The sequence below is a fragment of the Ptychodera flava genome, chromosome 4 (genome assembly GCF_041260155.1).
Source record: "Ptychodera flava strain L36383 chromosome 4, AS_Pfla_20210202, whole genome shotgun sequence".
Lineage (NCBI taxonomy): Eukaryota > Metazoa > Hemichordata > Enteropneusta > Ptychoderidae > Ptychodera > Ptychodera flava.
Window position 1 is genome coordinate 28,544,910 of NC_091931.1, and position 16,670 is coordinate 28,561,579.

General features: G+C 37.3%; 1 protein-coding gene across 1 annotated transcript in view; it reads left to right on the plus strand.

The window, feature by feature from the left end:
- Nucleotides 1-16,670, plus strand: part of LOC139131378 (leucine--tRNA ligase, cytoplasmic-like) — a 36,161-nt gene that overhangs the window by 3,364 nt on the left and 16,127 nt on the right. The window contains exons 3-11 of the mRNA XM_070697395.1: nucleotides 3,192-3,279; nucleotides 9,293-9,373; nucleotides 11,149-11,283; nucleotides 11,503-11,664; nucleotides 12,593-12,705; nucleotides 13,640-13,771; nucleotides 14,788-15,013; nucleotides 15,551-15,715; nucleotides 16,357-16,551. Of these exons, the coding sequence (XP_070553496.1) occupies nucleotides 3,192-3,279; nucleotides 9,293-9,373; nucleotides 11,149-11,283; nucleotides 11,503-11,664; nucleotides 12,593-12,705; nucleotides 13,640-13,771; nucleotides 14,788-15,013; nucleotides 15,551-15,715; nucleotides 16,357-16,551 (1,297 nt within the window). The remainder of the gene's footprint in view (nucleotides 1-3,191; nucleotides 3,280-9,292; nucleotides 9,374-11,148; nucleotides 11,284-11,502; nucleotides 11,665-12,592; nucleotides 12,706-13,639; nucleotides 13,772-14,787; nucleotides 15,014-15,550; nucleotides 15,716-16,356; nucleotides 16,552-16,670) is intronic.

Sequence of the window (16,670 nt, forward strand, 5' to 3'; positions counted from 1 at the left end):
TACCTCTGCAGTATACCCATTGCCCCCAGACAAAGCAGGCATATCTAGACGTGGGAACCCTTCTTCACCTCATAAAATGTACAAGTCAATATGTTACAATCGAAATGCTACTTTGTTACAACAAGCAAAATTCATACTGTAAAAATTAATGATATGCAGTGTGAACTTTGTAAAGCTGCTGTTATAGACGTGAAGATTTTTTTACAGTTCATACCGAACAGCTGGCAGAAGAAACTTTGTAAATCTCTCTGGACTGGCTGCTCACACTCATTGCCATCTTCATTGATGTCAAATCCGTCGAACTCCTATCTTTGCCAACACGATCATATAGAAGACCCAACCCTTTGCCTTGTAACTTGTCAACATTTTTGTGCACGATTTTCTCTGAGATTAGTCTGTCTAGGGTGCTGATAAAATTTGCGGGCCTGTAAATTCTGAACAGCTTTGTCATATCATCTGTGACGATGACATTCTCAGTTGCACCGCTTTCACTCATGAAATTATCACTATCCCCATAGTCAATGCACGAAGTCACCATCAGGCGTTCTATTAGTGATGTCACAGCTACTTGCGCCGGCAATTTCCGGAAAATGCCGCCATGATTGAAGTCAAAACGTGCAAATTTTCCCGTGTTTACGTCGAAATAACACAATACAACCGTGTAAAAAGCGCTCAAATAAGCTTCAGTTTGTGTGTAAATGTTTGATTTATTAATACCAATTTCATTGACAAGAGTATACGCCTGATGTCAAACGGAAAAAGCCTCAAAATGTGGCGGGACTCACACTTTAACTTTCCTAAAAACCGACACTGAATCATTTCTTCCATAGTTCTAGTCAACCACTGGAGCCCTTTATGTTTAGGATGTTGAGTTGAGTGGCCCTCTCTCTCGCAAAGGACTGGAGCATTTTGTTTGCAACCACACGAACCTGTGCTCTCTCATCACACAGGAACTTGAAGATGTCACGTTCATCAAGGAAGTGTAGCTCACGATGTTTCTTATCGATACCACCACTATACTGGATGAGTTCTTTGCAGTTATTGCTTCATTCATGAAGTTGTTTCCTATCTATACCAAACTTCAAAGAATGCTGTATGTAAGCTCATCTTTTCGGCACGAATCCAGTCGATGGCTCTTGGCTTCTGCTCAAGCATAATCTGGTTGTTATGGTTACAATAGATGTTGCCATAGCAAATGTGAATTGAAGGCAAATATTGTGCATATTTATAGTGCATTGATGAATGCAAGAGAGAATGTCTATGGTGACGAATCAAAGTTGGTTTCATCATCATTTTCAAGGTGTGACCGCTTCAGGGATCCTCCAAATAGCTTCTATCCATAGTTGCTAAAAATTACCTTCACACGTCAAGCAGTGTGATGATATAGCATGCTTGTTTGTGAGTTCATCGAAATCGGCGTATCAAAGGTAAACATTTACACAAAGTTTGTTTCACACTTTAGAACAATGCTGCCGCTTTGTATTGAAGTTTTTGTTGCTCACATTTCATAAACGTTTGTTGTTTACTTTAATCTAGAATTATTCATGCCGATGTTAATAGAGAGGGAAAGATATTACATTTCAGAATATGGCTGCATAGACAGTGGTAGAAATTAGTAAGTGGACAGTGACAGGGTATTGTGAATTAGATCAGACAAATGCAGTGTATTCCCCAGGTTTCTCTCACAAGGGGGGAATGTCATATCCCCTCCACCCCCTTGTTTAGATATTTAGGGGGAGCTGAATGTTCACATGTTCATTTGAAGTAGTAGGAAGTTTGCTGAGATTATGAGTAGATTTAATAGACACAATACATTTTGTTGATATGCTTTTTAGACTGCCATTCATTTATCGAGTAGTAAACATTGTACCGATGGAGTTTAAGTTGGAGATGTAGATTGGGAAGAGCCAGGGTTGCTGGAGTGGCTGATCTCATGGTGGGATTCATAACCTCCATTGGGAGTTCAACAGTATCCTTTGTGACAGATGCTGTGGAATCTGAGATTCTAGTAGAACAGAGGGGCCAAGGACAGGGATAAAATATTAAACGCAGCTAGGGGAGTTGACAGAATTTTGGGATTTAAAATTTGATCAGTGTCCAACAAAAACCTGTCACGAGGGTATACAAATCTCGTCACAAGCACATACAGTAGAGACAGTCTGATAGTATGGTGTGATAAATGTGTATACTGTTGCCATGGTGATCTGTTGTTCAGCATTTTTATGATGTGTTTGTAATACTGAAAGATCTCATATACAGAAAAATATATAAAAAAATAAATTAGTTTTCACTGTTCTGTTGAGTGGAGAGACTTTGTTAAGACCATTGAAGTTTGATCAGAAAAAAACCAAGAGCAACTCTTATCAAGATATATCCCTTTTCCTGCCAGACAGTATCACTTCCCCATCAGCCAAGTCAGTAAAAAGCGGTATTGATCCAAAACATTATGTATTTTCACCCACTTGGCTTAATCTGTTATAGCATCTTTAGTTCAAAAAAAATCAAGTTTACAGTATTTATGATTTGAACAGCCTTGAAATGTACAGTATTATGTTAAAATACACCATATGGAATATGTTGTGTTTCACTAATTTTAACCCAGGCCAGATGGTGAAATATGGACTTGGCAGGAAAAGGGTTATTAGTAAGCTGCAATATCTACAAAACGGAATAAAAATGAGCAGTGGCTTATGTCCAATACTTGCAATTTCAAACATTTTACGAACAGACGCGTACCGGTATGTATTTAATATTACATTTTGATTCAATGACAATCACCAAATTTGCGAGCTAATGAGAATCTACAGAGTCTCTTGACTGACTTGATAAGCGGCATTATCGACTACAACAAAATTGCCAAATTATATTGATTAGGCTTTCTGTTATTGAAGAATGTCAGTGCAATTTGAGTATCTGTTACTATGACTTAAAAAAAGAAACGTAAAGACAAAAGTACTGTTAGATGGTAATATGTCAAAAAGTTTTTGGGTCACAAATAGTATCTGTTTTATCTAGTTTATAATTGGTTTATCTTTGATATTGATATCCTTGTACCGTGTATAAACCAAGTGCACCTGCAAGTTTCTATGCAAATACATGTTAAATATGGAGATAATGTAATGTTGTAGAAAAACTATGTATTTTGCTTCTGTTGATAATTCTGAATTTGTTGTTTGGTCTTTTTCATACAGGAAGAGCAAATACATGGTAACGTTCCCGTATCCGTACATGAATGGACGCCTTCATCTTGGTCACACTTTTTCACTCTCAAAATGTGAGGTAAGAGACCGAGCTACAAAACATTAAAAGATCTTTTGTGGCACTACTGATCATTGCAAAACTTTCTTGCCTTCGTCGTGCACATTTCACATCAGACTGTTCGTTCGAACTTTCTAAAAGAGCAAGTTTCCAGACTGTCTAAGCCTCTTGTTTACTGTTCATTACGTAGATTAAAGATGAATTACACCTGTGCAGGCCCAAGCTTATCGTAGTTTTGCCTGGAGTCACCGAAATCATACTCTCACTTTACTTCCCACGATGTTTACTTCTGATTTTATAGATGTTTCACTTGAGGAGCATATGGCTGTGTGTAATTTAGAATCATTTTCTAGTAGCTCTGAGCTAAGCTTAAGATAATCCGTCGTATTATTCATAGTCGTGGCTGTACAAACTTTAGCTGACGTCGCAGCGATGCCATTACCATATATGGAGATGTTGCAGACAGTGATCAGATTTGTCTGGCAACCACAATTCAGAATTTTTTTTCGGACAGTCAAAAATTAATTTCCATCTCTTGCAAAATGATAACTTTGGCCTGAATATCTCAACTGGTGGGAAGGTATTTGGGACAGCTAGACTGTAATTATAATATTTGTTGTATGTGTCTTTTCCAAATTGTTGGCCACCACTGCGTATGTTATTTTGACGTTGTGTCGCAACTCATTGGTCAGATAGTTACTTCTATTCAAATACATTTAAAATATAAATATCTGCAAATATAAAAGGACAGATTTTGTACCTGACTCAAGTTACAAGCTCAGAGAAGGTCCCTTCACACGCATACAAGCTCATGTGAAATTTGATTTTTGTGTGTTAAAATGAATTAAAATCTGTATAGCTACTGAAACACATCTCACTAGGAATGTTCTTCAAATGTCTTGCCCATTTTATTTTGAATGAGTTTAAAGTGGCATGATATTCTGTGGAAGAACTAATTTAGTTTACTGACAAAAAGTCTGGCTATGTTTAACTGTAAGAGAATTTTACCAATAAAACCTGCTGTAACATGTACAATGGTGGTGAAAATACGCATAGGTTTGACCATAGACCCTAAAAACGTTTTTAGGGTGTATAGGTTCGACTCAGTATGGCTTTTTACTGACTTGGTAGATGGAAAAGCCATTAGGTTTGCAGAAAAAGGCTTAAAGTGCTGCCAATTTCCAGCTTTGCTTCTGAAAATGTAGGGGGAATACATGTGAACTTCTTTTTTTCAGTGTTAGAAAACAAAAAACGAGTATAAAATATATGTTTGTTAGCATGCTCAATGCCTGGATTTGACAGTTTCCTTTGCAAGTAAGAAAGTGTAAGTTTTATGGCAGTACTTTGACATCCTATCTCAAAACACAATTCGTAGATGCTCATCCGGGATCCTTTGATTCAGAGCCCATTACTGAAATAATAACTTTCAAAAATGAAGCGGGGACATGTTCAATGATTTGTTTGTTGTGCAATCCAATATGGCTGACAGTCACCCAGCTTGCCAATTGACAGTGCATATGCATTGGAATATACTCGTGTGTTGGAAGTCTACAGATTTAAAATATACATGCTTTCATTCCAATACATTAGAATGTACATGTATAATCAGTAAAAATTCATGTTTTTATGCTCTTCAAGTGGTGTTACATGTTAAAAGCAATTGTTTTTATCCTACGGATACATATACACAATTTTTCAGTATGGTAATTTGTACCAGCACTCTTGACAATAGCAACATTTGTAAAATATTCCATTACTGATCAGTAAAGATCAGCTGTTCTTGGATTTTGTGTCATCACTTGGTTTTTATTAGCTACTATAGACTATAGTCTATAGAAGCTATTGGGATGGGTATCCGTCCGGCGTCAGTCTGTATGTATGTATGTATGTATGTATGTATGTATGTCCGTTTGTGAGGCGTCCGTCCACTCAAATATCTTGAGAACCACAGTACTTACTGATTTGATATTTGTTGTGTAGATGAAAAATATGATTTTGAGAAACTGTTTTTTTAATTTTTTGATATTGTTGAAAATAGGCAAATTAATGCCAAAAAGGCGTTTTTGGTTAAAAATCTTCTTCTTCATAACCGCTGGTCAGACAGCTTTGTTATTTGGTAGACAGGTCCCTAGGGATAACCCAAGTTAGATTTGAAAAAATTGTGATGAAATATGCAAATCTGTATTTTTAAGGAATTTTTTTGTCATTTTTGGTCAAAATTTGACTTACATTGTATGTAATTTTTGTACGGTATAAACCCTATCAATTCACCCAGAAAAAAATAATTAATATGATTTTAAATAATTGAATTAATTAGGAAATCATCAAAGTCAAAATAATTTTAGTGTAGAATTATCAGAAAGTTCAACTTTTTTTGACAGTTCATAGTGAAATGCTTACCATCTTGGAGGATTAAAACACGTAAAGGCAACTTTCCTGAATCCCAACTTTGACATATTCTGAACCGTCATTTACTGTGCCCTGTATGTTATCTAATAGTTTGTCATGATAGGGTGGTCAAATAAATAGAGATAGAGAAAGTTCTAATTTCCATTTATGGTTGACTTGGTAAGGATAAAATAAAATTACTTTTTGAGGAAAAAATAGAGTGGTCTATTAAAAGAGTGGTCAAAGTGATAGGGTTTTTATGGTAAAGCTGGGCTGTAAGATTCCTCATGTGCTATTTATAGAAGTTATGCAATCTGTGTAAACAGTGCAATGAAAGTGTAACATGATTCCTTATAATGCTTTTGATGACCTTGAACTTCTTAAGTTTCAAACATTTGTCTCTTCAGTGTGCTTTCTCTGAGTACGTACAGTCTCAACTTATTCAACAGAACTTACTTACAATGTTAATTTGAAAGTTAAAATGTGCTTGGTTAATAGGATGAAATACTTATAAAGATAAGCAGCTTAAGATTCTTTATAACCTGACAGATATGCTGTTTTTAGTCCCCGCGGACGAAGTCCGGCGGGGACTTATAGATTGGGTCCCGTCTGTGCGTCCGTCCGTCCGTCCGTCCGTCCGTCCGTCCGTCCGTCATCAACAGTTTCTCAGACACTGCTGAACCAATTTCGTTCAAACTTGGCACAAAGGCATAGCACTATGACCTACAGATGCACGTCGATTTATTTTGTGATACGATCGAATTTGGCCGCGAGGCGGCCATTTTGTTGCGATTTTTCATGTCTTTTGACCATAACTCAGACATCCTTGAGCAGATTATGTTCAAACTTGGCACAAAGGCATAACACTATGGCTTTCATATCCATGTCAAATAATTTTGCGATATAATCCAATATGGGTGCGAGGCGGCCATTTTGTTGCGATTTTTCATGTCTTTGGACCATAACTCAGACATCCTTGAACAGATTCTGTTCAAACTTGGCACAAAGGCATAACACTATGGCCTACATGTGCATGTCAAATTAGTTTGCGATACGATCCAATATGGCCGCGAGGTGGCCATTTTGTTTGCGATTTTTTGTGTCTTTGAACCATAACTCAAACATCCTCGAACTGATTCTGTTCAAACTTGGCACAAAGGCATAACACTATGGCCTACACATGCATGTCAAATTATATTGCGATACGATCCAATATGGGCGTGAGGCGGCCATTTTGTTGCGATTTTTCATGTCTATGGACCATAACTCAGACATTCTTGAACCGATTCTGTTCAAATTTGGCACAAAAGCAAAACAGTATGCCCTTCATATGAACACCAATTTATTTTGTGAAATGATCCAATATGGCTGACAGGTGGCCATTTTTTTGCGATTTTTTCATGTCTTTGAACCGTAACTCAAACATCCTTGAACCGATTTTGTTCAAACTTGGCACAAAGGCAAAGCACGTACTATGGCATGCATATGCATGTATCAATTAACCTTGCGATAGGTACCAATATGGCTGCAGAACTGCCATTTTTTTGGAATTTTGCATGTCTTTGAAGCATAATTCAAAGGTCATTACACCCATTTGGTCCAAACTTGGCACAAAGATCAAGCACTATGGCATACATGTCAATTTACTTCGTGACATGTTCCAATATGGCTGCCAGATTGTAAATTTTTTTCCAATATCTCTGCCCGATGGTCTTTTTTGGATTTTTTCATGTCTTTGAGGCTTAATCATATGCAAGTATTCCTTAACCAATGTTGTTGAGACTTGGTACAAAGATAAAGTACTATGGCATACATATGCATGTCTACTAATTTTGTGCTATGATCCATATGGTCAATAGACAGCCATTTGATTTCAATTTTGGTGTGATTTTTTATGTCCTTGAAACATAAACATAGGTCAATGTCCCTCGATGGACTGATTTTGTTCAAACGTGATACGAAGATAAAATACTATGGCTGCATTCTTGTGCACATTAAATTGTTTCATTATATGATCCGAAATGGCTGATGGCTGATTACAACAACATACCCAATCCCATAGCATTTCGAAAATTCCACCAAACCATGTGTATAGTATGTGCCGTCATGACACTAGAGGCAGTGAGGGCATCGTTTTGTGTGATGTAATCAAAAGTTCCTTCAGTGGTCATTACTGGCAGAGATGAGTCATTTATTGAATGTTCCTCAGATTACTTTATTATGCAAGTCACAGGCCTGATGCACCCGTTGCATCAATGTCATTCCACAGCGACCTAGACCACAGCTACCTAGACACCAAAGATTATAACAAAATGGACAAGCGGGGACTGTGTCATCAACAATGACTTGTTTCATGACGTAAATCTTGATTTAAGCAAGTCTTGTTTACTTTAATTAGAATGTAATTAACTCTCGTTTATTAGCTACTATAGACAAATATAGTCTATAGAAGCTATTGGGATGGGTATCCGTCCAGCGTCCACCATCAGTCTGTATGTATGTATGTATGTATGTATGTATGTCCGTTTGTGAGGCGTCCGTCCACTCAAATATCTTGAAAACTGCAGTACTTACTGATTTGATATTTGTTTTGTGGATAAAATATATGATTTTGAGAAACTATTTTTTTAATTTTTTGATATTGTTGAAAATATGCAAATTAGCGCCAAAAAAGGCGTTTTTGATAAAAAATCTTCTTCTTCATAACCGCTGGTCAGACAGCTTTGTTATTTGGTATACAGGTCCCTAGGGATAACTCAACTTAGATTTGTTAAAATTGTGATGAAATATGCAAATCTGTATTTTTACGGAATTTTTTTTTTTCCATTTTTGGTCAGGCCATCCTGAAATGAGCTATCAAAGATATCCACCTTCTTTATCAATACATGTGTCACATAACACAGCAGAGCTCTGTCGACTGTTGAGTCGCTTGTTTTTTCAAAACCGCTGGTCAGACAGCTTTAATATTTGGTTTACAAGTCCCTAGGATGACCTTAGTGAGATAATTTCATACAGTCAGGAAATACTTAATTTTGTATCCATGTCTATAGTAGCTTCAGGGACTTTGGCCCTATGGTTAATAATCAGTTTCTCTATGTTTTGCTATGATTTCATTCAATATGTGAAGTAGCATTAGAACTTCAATGCCGTTTAAGTCTTTTGCTTTCAGGAAGGCTGGTCATTGAAAGAGTTGACTGCAAAAAGCATTGATCAATCAACTGACGAAAATCCATTGTACAATGACTTTTTCTCTTAGACTTATCTGACATCTTCTGCCTATCTTTGTAATAATCATGACAGATGAAACAAGATACGTGGAAATAATTTTGATTTGAATGTAACAAAATCCATTTCTTCTCCCTGTGTGGGACGTTTCCAGTGTCTAGCTACTTTTTCCGGTCTCATTATCCAGAAGTATTAGGTTTCAAACGTTTGAAGACTTTTCATTTTAATATTTAACCGTAGGTACAAAATTCTGATGTATAGTTAGGATATTATTCTTAGTCAGTAACACCGGCACCAGTGTTTGTAATACTACCTTAAATCACAGACCATAAAAAAAGTTTAATGCTTAAATATGCATACCTCAATGTTACTTTGGATACTGACAAAAAAGGAATTTTCTTTTTTCTTTCTTCTCTAACAGTTTGCCGTCGGATATCAGCGGCTCAAGGGCAAACACTGTCTCTTTCCATTCGGCTTTCATTGTACGGGAATGCCAATCAAGGTAATTTCTCAACCCTTTGGCCAACATGGTTTGGTCCAAACCCATTGTTACCAGTGGTAAGTGTGGACCTGTTTACAGGGAACTGAGGGTGGACAGGTTGCGGAAAGATCTGATCATCACTATTACTGTGTGCTTTCCTTTACATGAGAGTGGCCTTGATTGTTTTATCTGTTTTGAAAGTGTGGTACCTCACTTTCAGGCATTTGCAAATTTTATTTTCAAATTTTGAACTACCCCTTGAACTTTATGTACCCATGTCATCAATGTTGGGGCCTCTACTGGTTGAAAACAATACCAGAATTTTGCAAGTCAAGCTTGGCCTTGAATGGGTAAGAAATGATCACTGGGAGTATGCCATTATGGAGAAAACATACCATCTACTGACAGATGTCAGAAATTTGAAGCTTACTAAAATCAGTTGGCAAGTCATAAATTTTTAAAATAATCTGACGTCAGATAGTCTGTGGCACAGCTTTGGTCTAATGTAGAAGACAGAAAATTCAATCTGCAATTTGCAGACCAGATATTTAGTTCTGATTGACTTCAGAATAAAAATTTTAACACAAAATATGAAAAGTAGCTTTCTTCTGTGGCTTTAATGTTTGATAGTTCAATAAGACGGCTTCCTAAACCACGCTGCATGATTCATTGAATGCTGAGGATTTTATATCTTTCATAAAGTTCACATGAATTATAATAAGCAGCCAGATGATAGAGATGGTACTATGACATTTGGATTACTCCATAAGAAGTGGGGGGTGTTTTGACATTTGGATTACTCCATAAGAAGTGGGGGGGGGGGTTGTTTTGACATTTGGATTACTCTATAAGAAGTGGGGGTGTGCCTAGCCAACAGATTGTATGTCATTGGGAAGGAGGGAGGTGGGAAGGGGAGGATAGATTGGGATGCATGTCATAGGGGAGTAGGGAGGTGGGAAGGGGAGGACAGATTGGCATTTGGATGTATGTCATGGGGGAAGGAGCGAGGAGGGAGGTGGGAAGGGGAGGATAGATTGGGATGCATGTCATAGGGGAGTAGGGAGGTGGGAAGGGGAGGACAGATTGACATTTGGATGTATGTCATGGGGGAAGGAGCGAGGAGGGAGGTGGGAAGGGGAGGACAGATTGGCATTTGGATGTATGTCATGGGGGAAGGAGCGAGGAGGGAGGTGGGAAGGGGAGGACAGATTGGCATTTGGATGATATCTAGTGCAGAGATGCTTGACTAGCAGAGATTTAATTATAGCAAGAACATGAGGAGAAAAGATCAACAACTACCGTACTAATAGTTCAGGCTTTCTCCAAATATTGGTTTTACTAATTGAACTTATAGAATAAGGAGTAGATATCAATCTCCTTCTCCCTAAATTTGTGCAATCATATGGGTACACTTATCACTCCTATGGTGCAAACTGGAACAAACTCGGCCATCTGCAGGTGATGCAGTGGAAAAATGTTGCTGTTTCTCTACTTTGAAGTTGAAATGATGGCAAAAACATTTGGAATTAATCAAGCAACATGATGCATATCATGCCATGGTCACATTTATTAGGAAGGCAATAAGTTAATCTTGCAAATTTCAACCTAGATTTCTTGAAAAAAATTAGTTGAGCTGAAGACCCAAAGAGAAAACAAAAATGATGTGAATAGTGATTGTGGAGTGGTCAAAGAGAGAAAAAAAAATGTCAAGCATTTCCTTGTTCATACACAGTTATTGAATCAATAACTCTACAAAATTTATAGATTGGTGATGATATACATGTCTTCTTTGGCAGGCATGTGCCGACAAACTCAAGAGAGAGATGGAAGACTTTGGTTATCCGCCAAGATTTCCAGAAAGCGAAACTCCGAAGATCATCGATGAGAAATCGGATGAACCCAAGATTGTTGACAAATCAAAAGGGAAGAAGGTACAGTCGCTCATGCCTGTGTCAAATTTCAGAGTCATTTTTCTTGTCTGCTCAAGGACAGGTTAAGAAATCACAGATATCCACCCATAACGATAACACATAGTGGTTCACATAGCAAGAGCAGGTATGTTCTTTGAAATAAAAAATTGTAGAGTACTCACACCTTTTTGTACGGTACTCAAACCATTGTTTCATTTCTTTTCTGTTGGATGACATCAGAGCAAGGCTGTTGCCAAGACAGGTGGAGCAAAATACCAATGGCAGATCATGTCATCGCTCGGTATCAAAGATGAAGAAATTCGCCAGTTTGCCGACACTGACCACTGGCTGGAGTATTTCCCACCAAAGGCTATCCAAGATCTGAAAAGTATGGGGCTCAAGGTATGGACATTACAAACGAAAGTGCAGCGAGTGCACAGAGAAGATTCACAGAGTACTTGTGTATTTTTCAAGGTTAAATTTCAAGGCCAAATTTCCTCCTGTAGCCAACATTGCCACCATTACACTGTGACATTGTTGTGATTTGTCAACAGGTCTTGTGTTGTAATTTTCAATTTTCTTCTGTCAATTTCAAAGTACCATCGCTGATTGGGGATTGTATGATGGTCATACAGAGCAAAAATTTATCAAAATCTGTCCAAAAAGATTGCTTTAAGAATTTCTCTTGAATATCATCATCTCATGTTATGGGTAATACAAGCTGTTTAATTTTGAATAGCTTTCTGTCATTGAAATGTTGTGTGTAGCCTTATTATAGCAGCACTTCTCATGAACCTCTTGAGTATTCACTAGATACTGCGAATGAATACTTACCACACACAATGCTTTCTTTCGTGGTATTTTGAGGAACTTGCCAACCTTGCAAGCTCCACTTTGCAGTAATTTACTCACCATGAAGGTTCTGCAGCCGCTATTAAAACCGCCTGTCATCACGACTTTGAAGCAACAGATTTTGCTATCAATGGATAGCAATTTTTTTTAAGTAGAATGTGCGTGAAGACCATTGGGAAGGTTGTCTTGAAATGTCTCATTTTGGAATATAGCCATACGAAGGTTTCCAATCCCATTATAAATGATCCCTGTCCGAGGTCTAGCCTTGGTAACTATGGCAATTTGATCCATTCGTTTTGCTCTGAGGCAAATAACTGAAAACGGAAAACGCAATATGTGAAAAGACTGCAGTGTCAGAGCGGAGGGGTCATTTTGTAATCAGTTTGATGATGTTTATGAGTACACTTGTACCACCGTATGTAAAGATTAAAAGATGGAAGGACAATATCAAGCATGAATTTTCTGAAACGCTTTCCAGGTTGATTGGAGGAGGTCATTTCTCACCACAGATGTCAATCCGTACTATGATTCCTTTGTGAGGTGGCAGTTCCTGACACTGAAGGACCGGGGCAAGGTGAAGTTTGGTAAAAGGTAAATAGTATTTGCCTAACTCCTATACACACCTAGTTTGCCTAACTTCTATACATATACATGTACATAGGAGTATAGGGGTCTTTCTTCCTGTAGTGTAGTGTAGTGTAGTGTAGTGTGGCTTTAGTTTGTTACCTAACTCTGCATCTGCAGTAAGTGATCGTTGTCCCAATTATGTCTATAACATGGCAGATAGTTATTATGATGTTTATCTTGTAGACTAGCTCACAGATCAGATAAGAAATAAAGTTACACCAAGAATAAGATGCACAGAACAATTCAGTCATACCAGTAAATGTTACTTTTTGTGAAAGGAAAGGGAAGAGTGGAAGATTAAAATTTTATGCCATCATGTCAGATATAAATTATTCCAAGTTCATAGATCAGCAAATTTAAATGACAGTATTTGAGAGGAATTATAATCATGCATAATATTTATGACTCCTCTTCAGTTTGACTCTTGTTTTAAAAAAGATTGATGAATGGGGAATTGAAAATAACCCAGCTTTCAGAAGACTAGAAACTTGTGGTATTATAAGCAAAAAGACAATGATAGAGATATTTTGTTAGTAATTTTGTCTTTATAATTACGTACAGCTTCAGAAAATTGAAAACCTTTTGTTCGAGATAAGTTGTTCTCTCACTTCTGTACGTGAATTCCTATGCACAATTATCACATGGATATCATCATATCGTCAAAACATAAATATCATGGGGAGGATACTGGAGAGAGTGTTACACTATAGTCAGCAATTTTGTCTAAATTATCTTGAGAAAATTGAAAACCTTCTGTTGATTGTGAGTTTGTTTTTAGGCCTGCAGTACGGCAATAGATTCATTTGTGCAGTTGTTCCATATATTTGCCAACTCCAAGAGTTTCTCCATTATTCTATAGTAAATGACATCGTTCTTGTTCCCAATGTGTGTCTGTCAGGTATACTATCTACTCTCCAAAAGACGGCCAGCCATGCATGGACCATGACAGGGCCAGTGGTGAGGGTGTTGGACCACAGGAGTACACACTAATCAAGATGAAAGCTGTGGCCCCTTACCCAGCAAAACTCCAGTGAGTATGCCACAAGAGATCTAGGGAGAAGAATATGACCGGAAAACTCGTACATGAGTACTGAAAGCTGTATTTTGGCTTTTACAAAATTGTGTCAAATTGATTTTTGCTCGTGTAGAATTCTGGAACAATTTTCTCTTGTATTATTGTACATGGCCACAGTAAAGACTTCCTGTGGAATTTCAGTGATTGAAGTGTACCCAGAAAGTCTTACTTTATAAATAATCACATAACATGGAAATTTTGCAGCAGTACATTCCAGGGAAAGAGACATGGTTTATAGAAGGTAGATGTTCATTTGTTTGTTGACCCAGATAGGTCAAGTATTGTAAACTATCCACCAATCAAGTGCTTTCTTGTTGCGAAAGTAGTTTGAACGGAAGTACTGACCTGAAACAGTTTCTGGCAGCTTTCAAAATGAAAATTGAGACAAGTCACGCTGCAGTCGTCTTCAGTTCGGGGGTCATTGTTTACATTTTCCATGTTAGATTATGTATAAAGCATGCCCTGTTTTTTTTAGGAACTTTGCTGTCCAAATTATCTGCCACAAAGTTCATTTTCATTGTATTGCGTAAAGCTGAAAAAAATTGAAAAGATGTTACAGTTTTTTGGCAGTATTTTTGTAGTATTTAATGCACAAGTTACATACATTGGTTGTTTGTGATGTAATCAGTGTATCATATGCTCTACATCATCTTCTGGGCAAATTTTAGCATATAATACTCCATCGGTCTCTCAGATCGGATGCAAGAAAAAAGCAGGCAAACATTACCAGCATTTAATATACTTTGCTCACGTTAGTTTACTTTTAACAAATACAAATATGTGGATATCATTTTTCAGAAGAGCCAAAATTTTAAGAAAGAATCATATTATTCAAGATTTGTTTTTAAAGTTCCAAGTACTACAAAAATACTCTAGAGAGGAAATAATTTACGGATTTAGCTTTGTCCTCAGTCATTCAAAGAGTCCATTCAGAGTGAAATCTTGAAACGTATTCCATCCTTTCCTCATAGATCTCTCTCAAGTAAACCAGTCTTTCTCGTTGCGGCGACACTACGACCAGAAACCATGTACGGTCAGACGAATTGTTGGATCCGGCCGGACATGCGGTACGTTGCTTACGAAATCAACACTGGAGAGGTGTTCATTTCAACAAGGAGGGCGGCAAGAAATCTCTCCTATCAAGGTTTCATGAAGGAAGAAGGAGAAGTACAGGTTTTGATGGAGTTAGTCGGACAGGTAAGTGCAGAAAGCTGCAGATGGTTAATTTCTGCTGTTTTTGAAACTGGTTTTTCCTATTCTTGCATTGTATCTAGTCTAGGTGAATGGTTCATTGAAATTAAAATTAGAATTTGAGTATTTTTTGAAATCAAAATGATGATAGTTTGATCGATAAAATTTGAACAATTAAAAAATATTTGACGTCAAAACAATGAAAGTTCGGTGAAATTTGAAAATTAAATAAGTTTGAAATTCAGAATGATGAAAGTATGATAGTCTAGTGCATGAAGGGTATTCAAGAAAGGTAAGGTCACTTTCTGTTGAATAAACTTATCCAAAGTACATTTTAATGAAAATGCTATGGTGCATAGGTAATCAGTTGATTTGCATACTCGAACAAACCTCCTCAATACACTGTACATAAAAATATATTTATTTGCAGCATGGAGCATGACATGCTCTTCTCTGACGTTAATATTTAGAAAAAAAAAGCCTTTGTGCTTATTCACCAAACAAAGGTACGTGTTTCACCACCTTTGGTTTTATGTATTGCAGGATATCATGGGGATGGCTTTGAAAGCACCTTTGACCTCGTATGATGTCATCTACACACTACCAATGCTGAACATCAAGGCTGATAAAGGAACGGGTGTTGTGACCAGCGTTCCGTCGGATGCCCCCGATGACTACGCCGCCCTGCGAGATTTGAAAAAGAAACAGGTGAATGCTCTGTTTACAGCTCTTCACCAATCAATTGGTTCTTGAGTTCATTATGAAAAAAACATGACAAATATGCAGTTGCCATGGTTGTTCAATCCAAGTGAATGAAAACATCATAGGGTCTTGTTGAACCGTCTGCAACCAACTACCTGTGTGGCTACAGGCCACTATATCTTTGACCTGCATCTGTTCAAGTTAATGTGATACATTTTGACAGATTTGATCATTTGAAGACAACACAAAAATCATGTATAAATAGGATAAATAGGATTTCCTCTGATTTTTTTAGCATAAATATATTGATTTTTAGACTCTGCCTGATAATGATCCAGTGTATCATGACAGTGTGTAAGAGTGACCTTATGGTTATCGTGATTGTCACCATGATTGTCACCATGATTGTCACCATGATGATGTTGAATGACTTTTCCAGAAATTGATAATCACACAATTTGTTAAAAACTTTCCTAATGATGATTAAAAACACTTCAATGGACAGGTTTCTACAATGACAAACATTGATTGAGTTCACTTGTAAATCTTGCAGATGGGCAAAAATATCTCTCTTCATAAAAAAAAAAATTCTAAAAAATTTGTTAATCCTTCTTGTTTTTTCCCCCAATGTTTTATGTTGTTTGCAGCCTTTCAGGGAGAAGTATGGTATAAAGGATGACATGGTGCTGCCCTTTGACCCTATTCCCATCATAGAGGTGCCAGAGATGGGCAACCTGTCAGCTGTGGTGGCCTGTGACATGTTTAAAGTCCAGAGTCAAAACGACAAAGACAAACTACAGGAGGCCAAGGACAAAGTGTACCTGAAAGGCTTCTATGAAGGGGTATGCTATGATTAGTTGTACTCTCTGATGTATGTTTGACAGAGAAGACTTACAAATTTTATGGAACAAAAATTATGAAAATATTATTGTTCCCCTGAAGGCCACAATTAAGTTGCTCA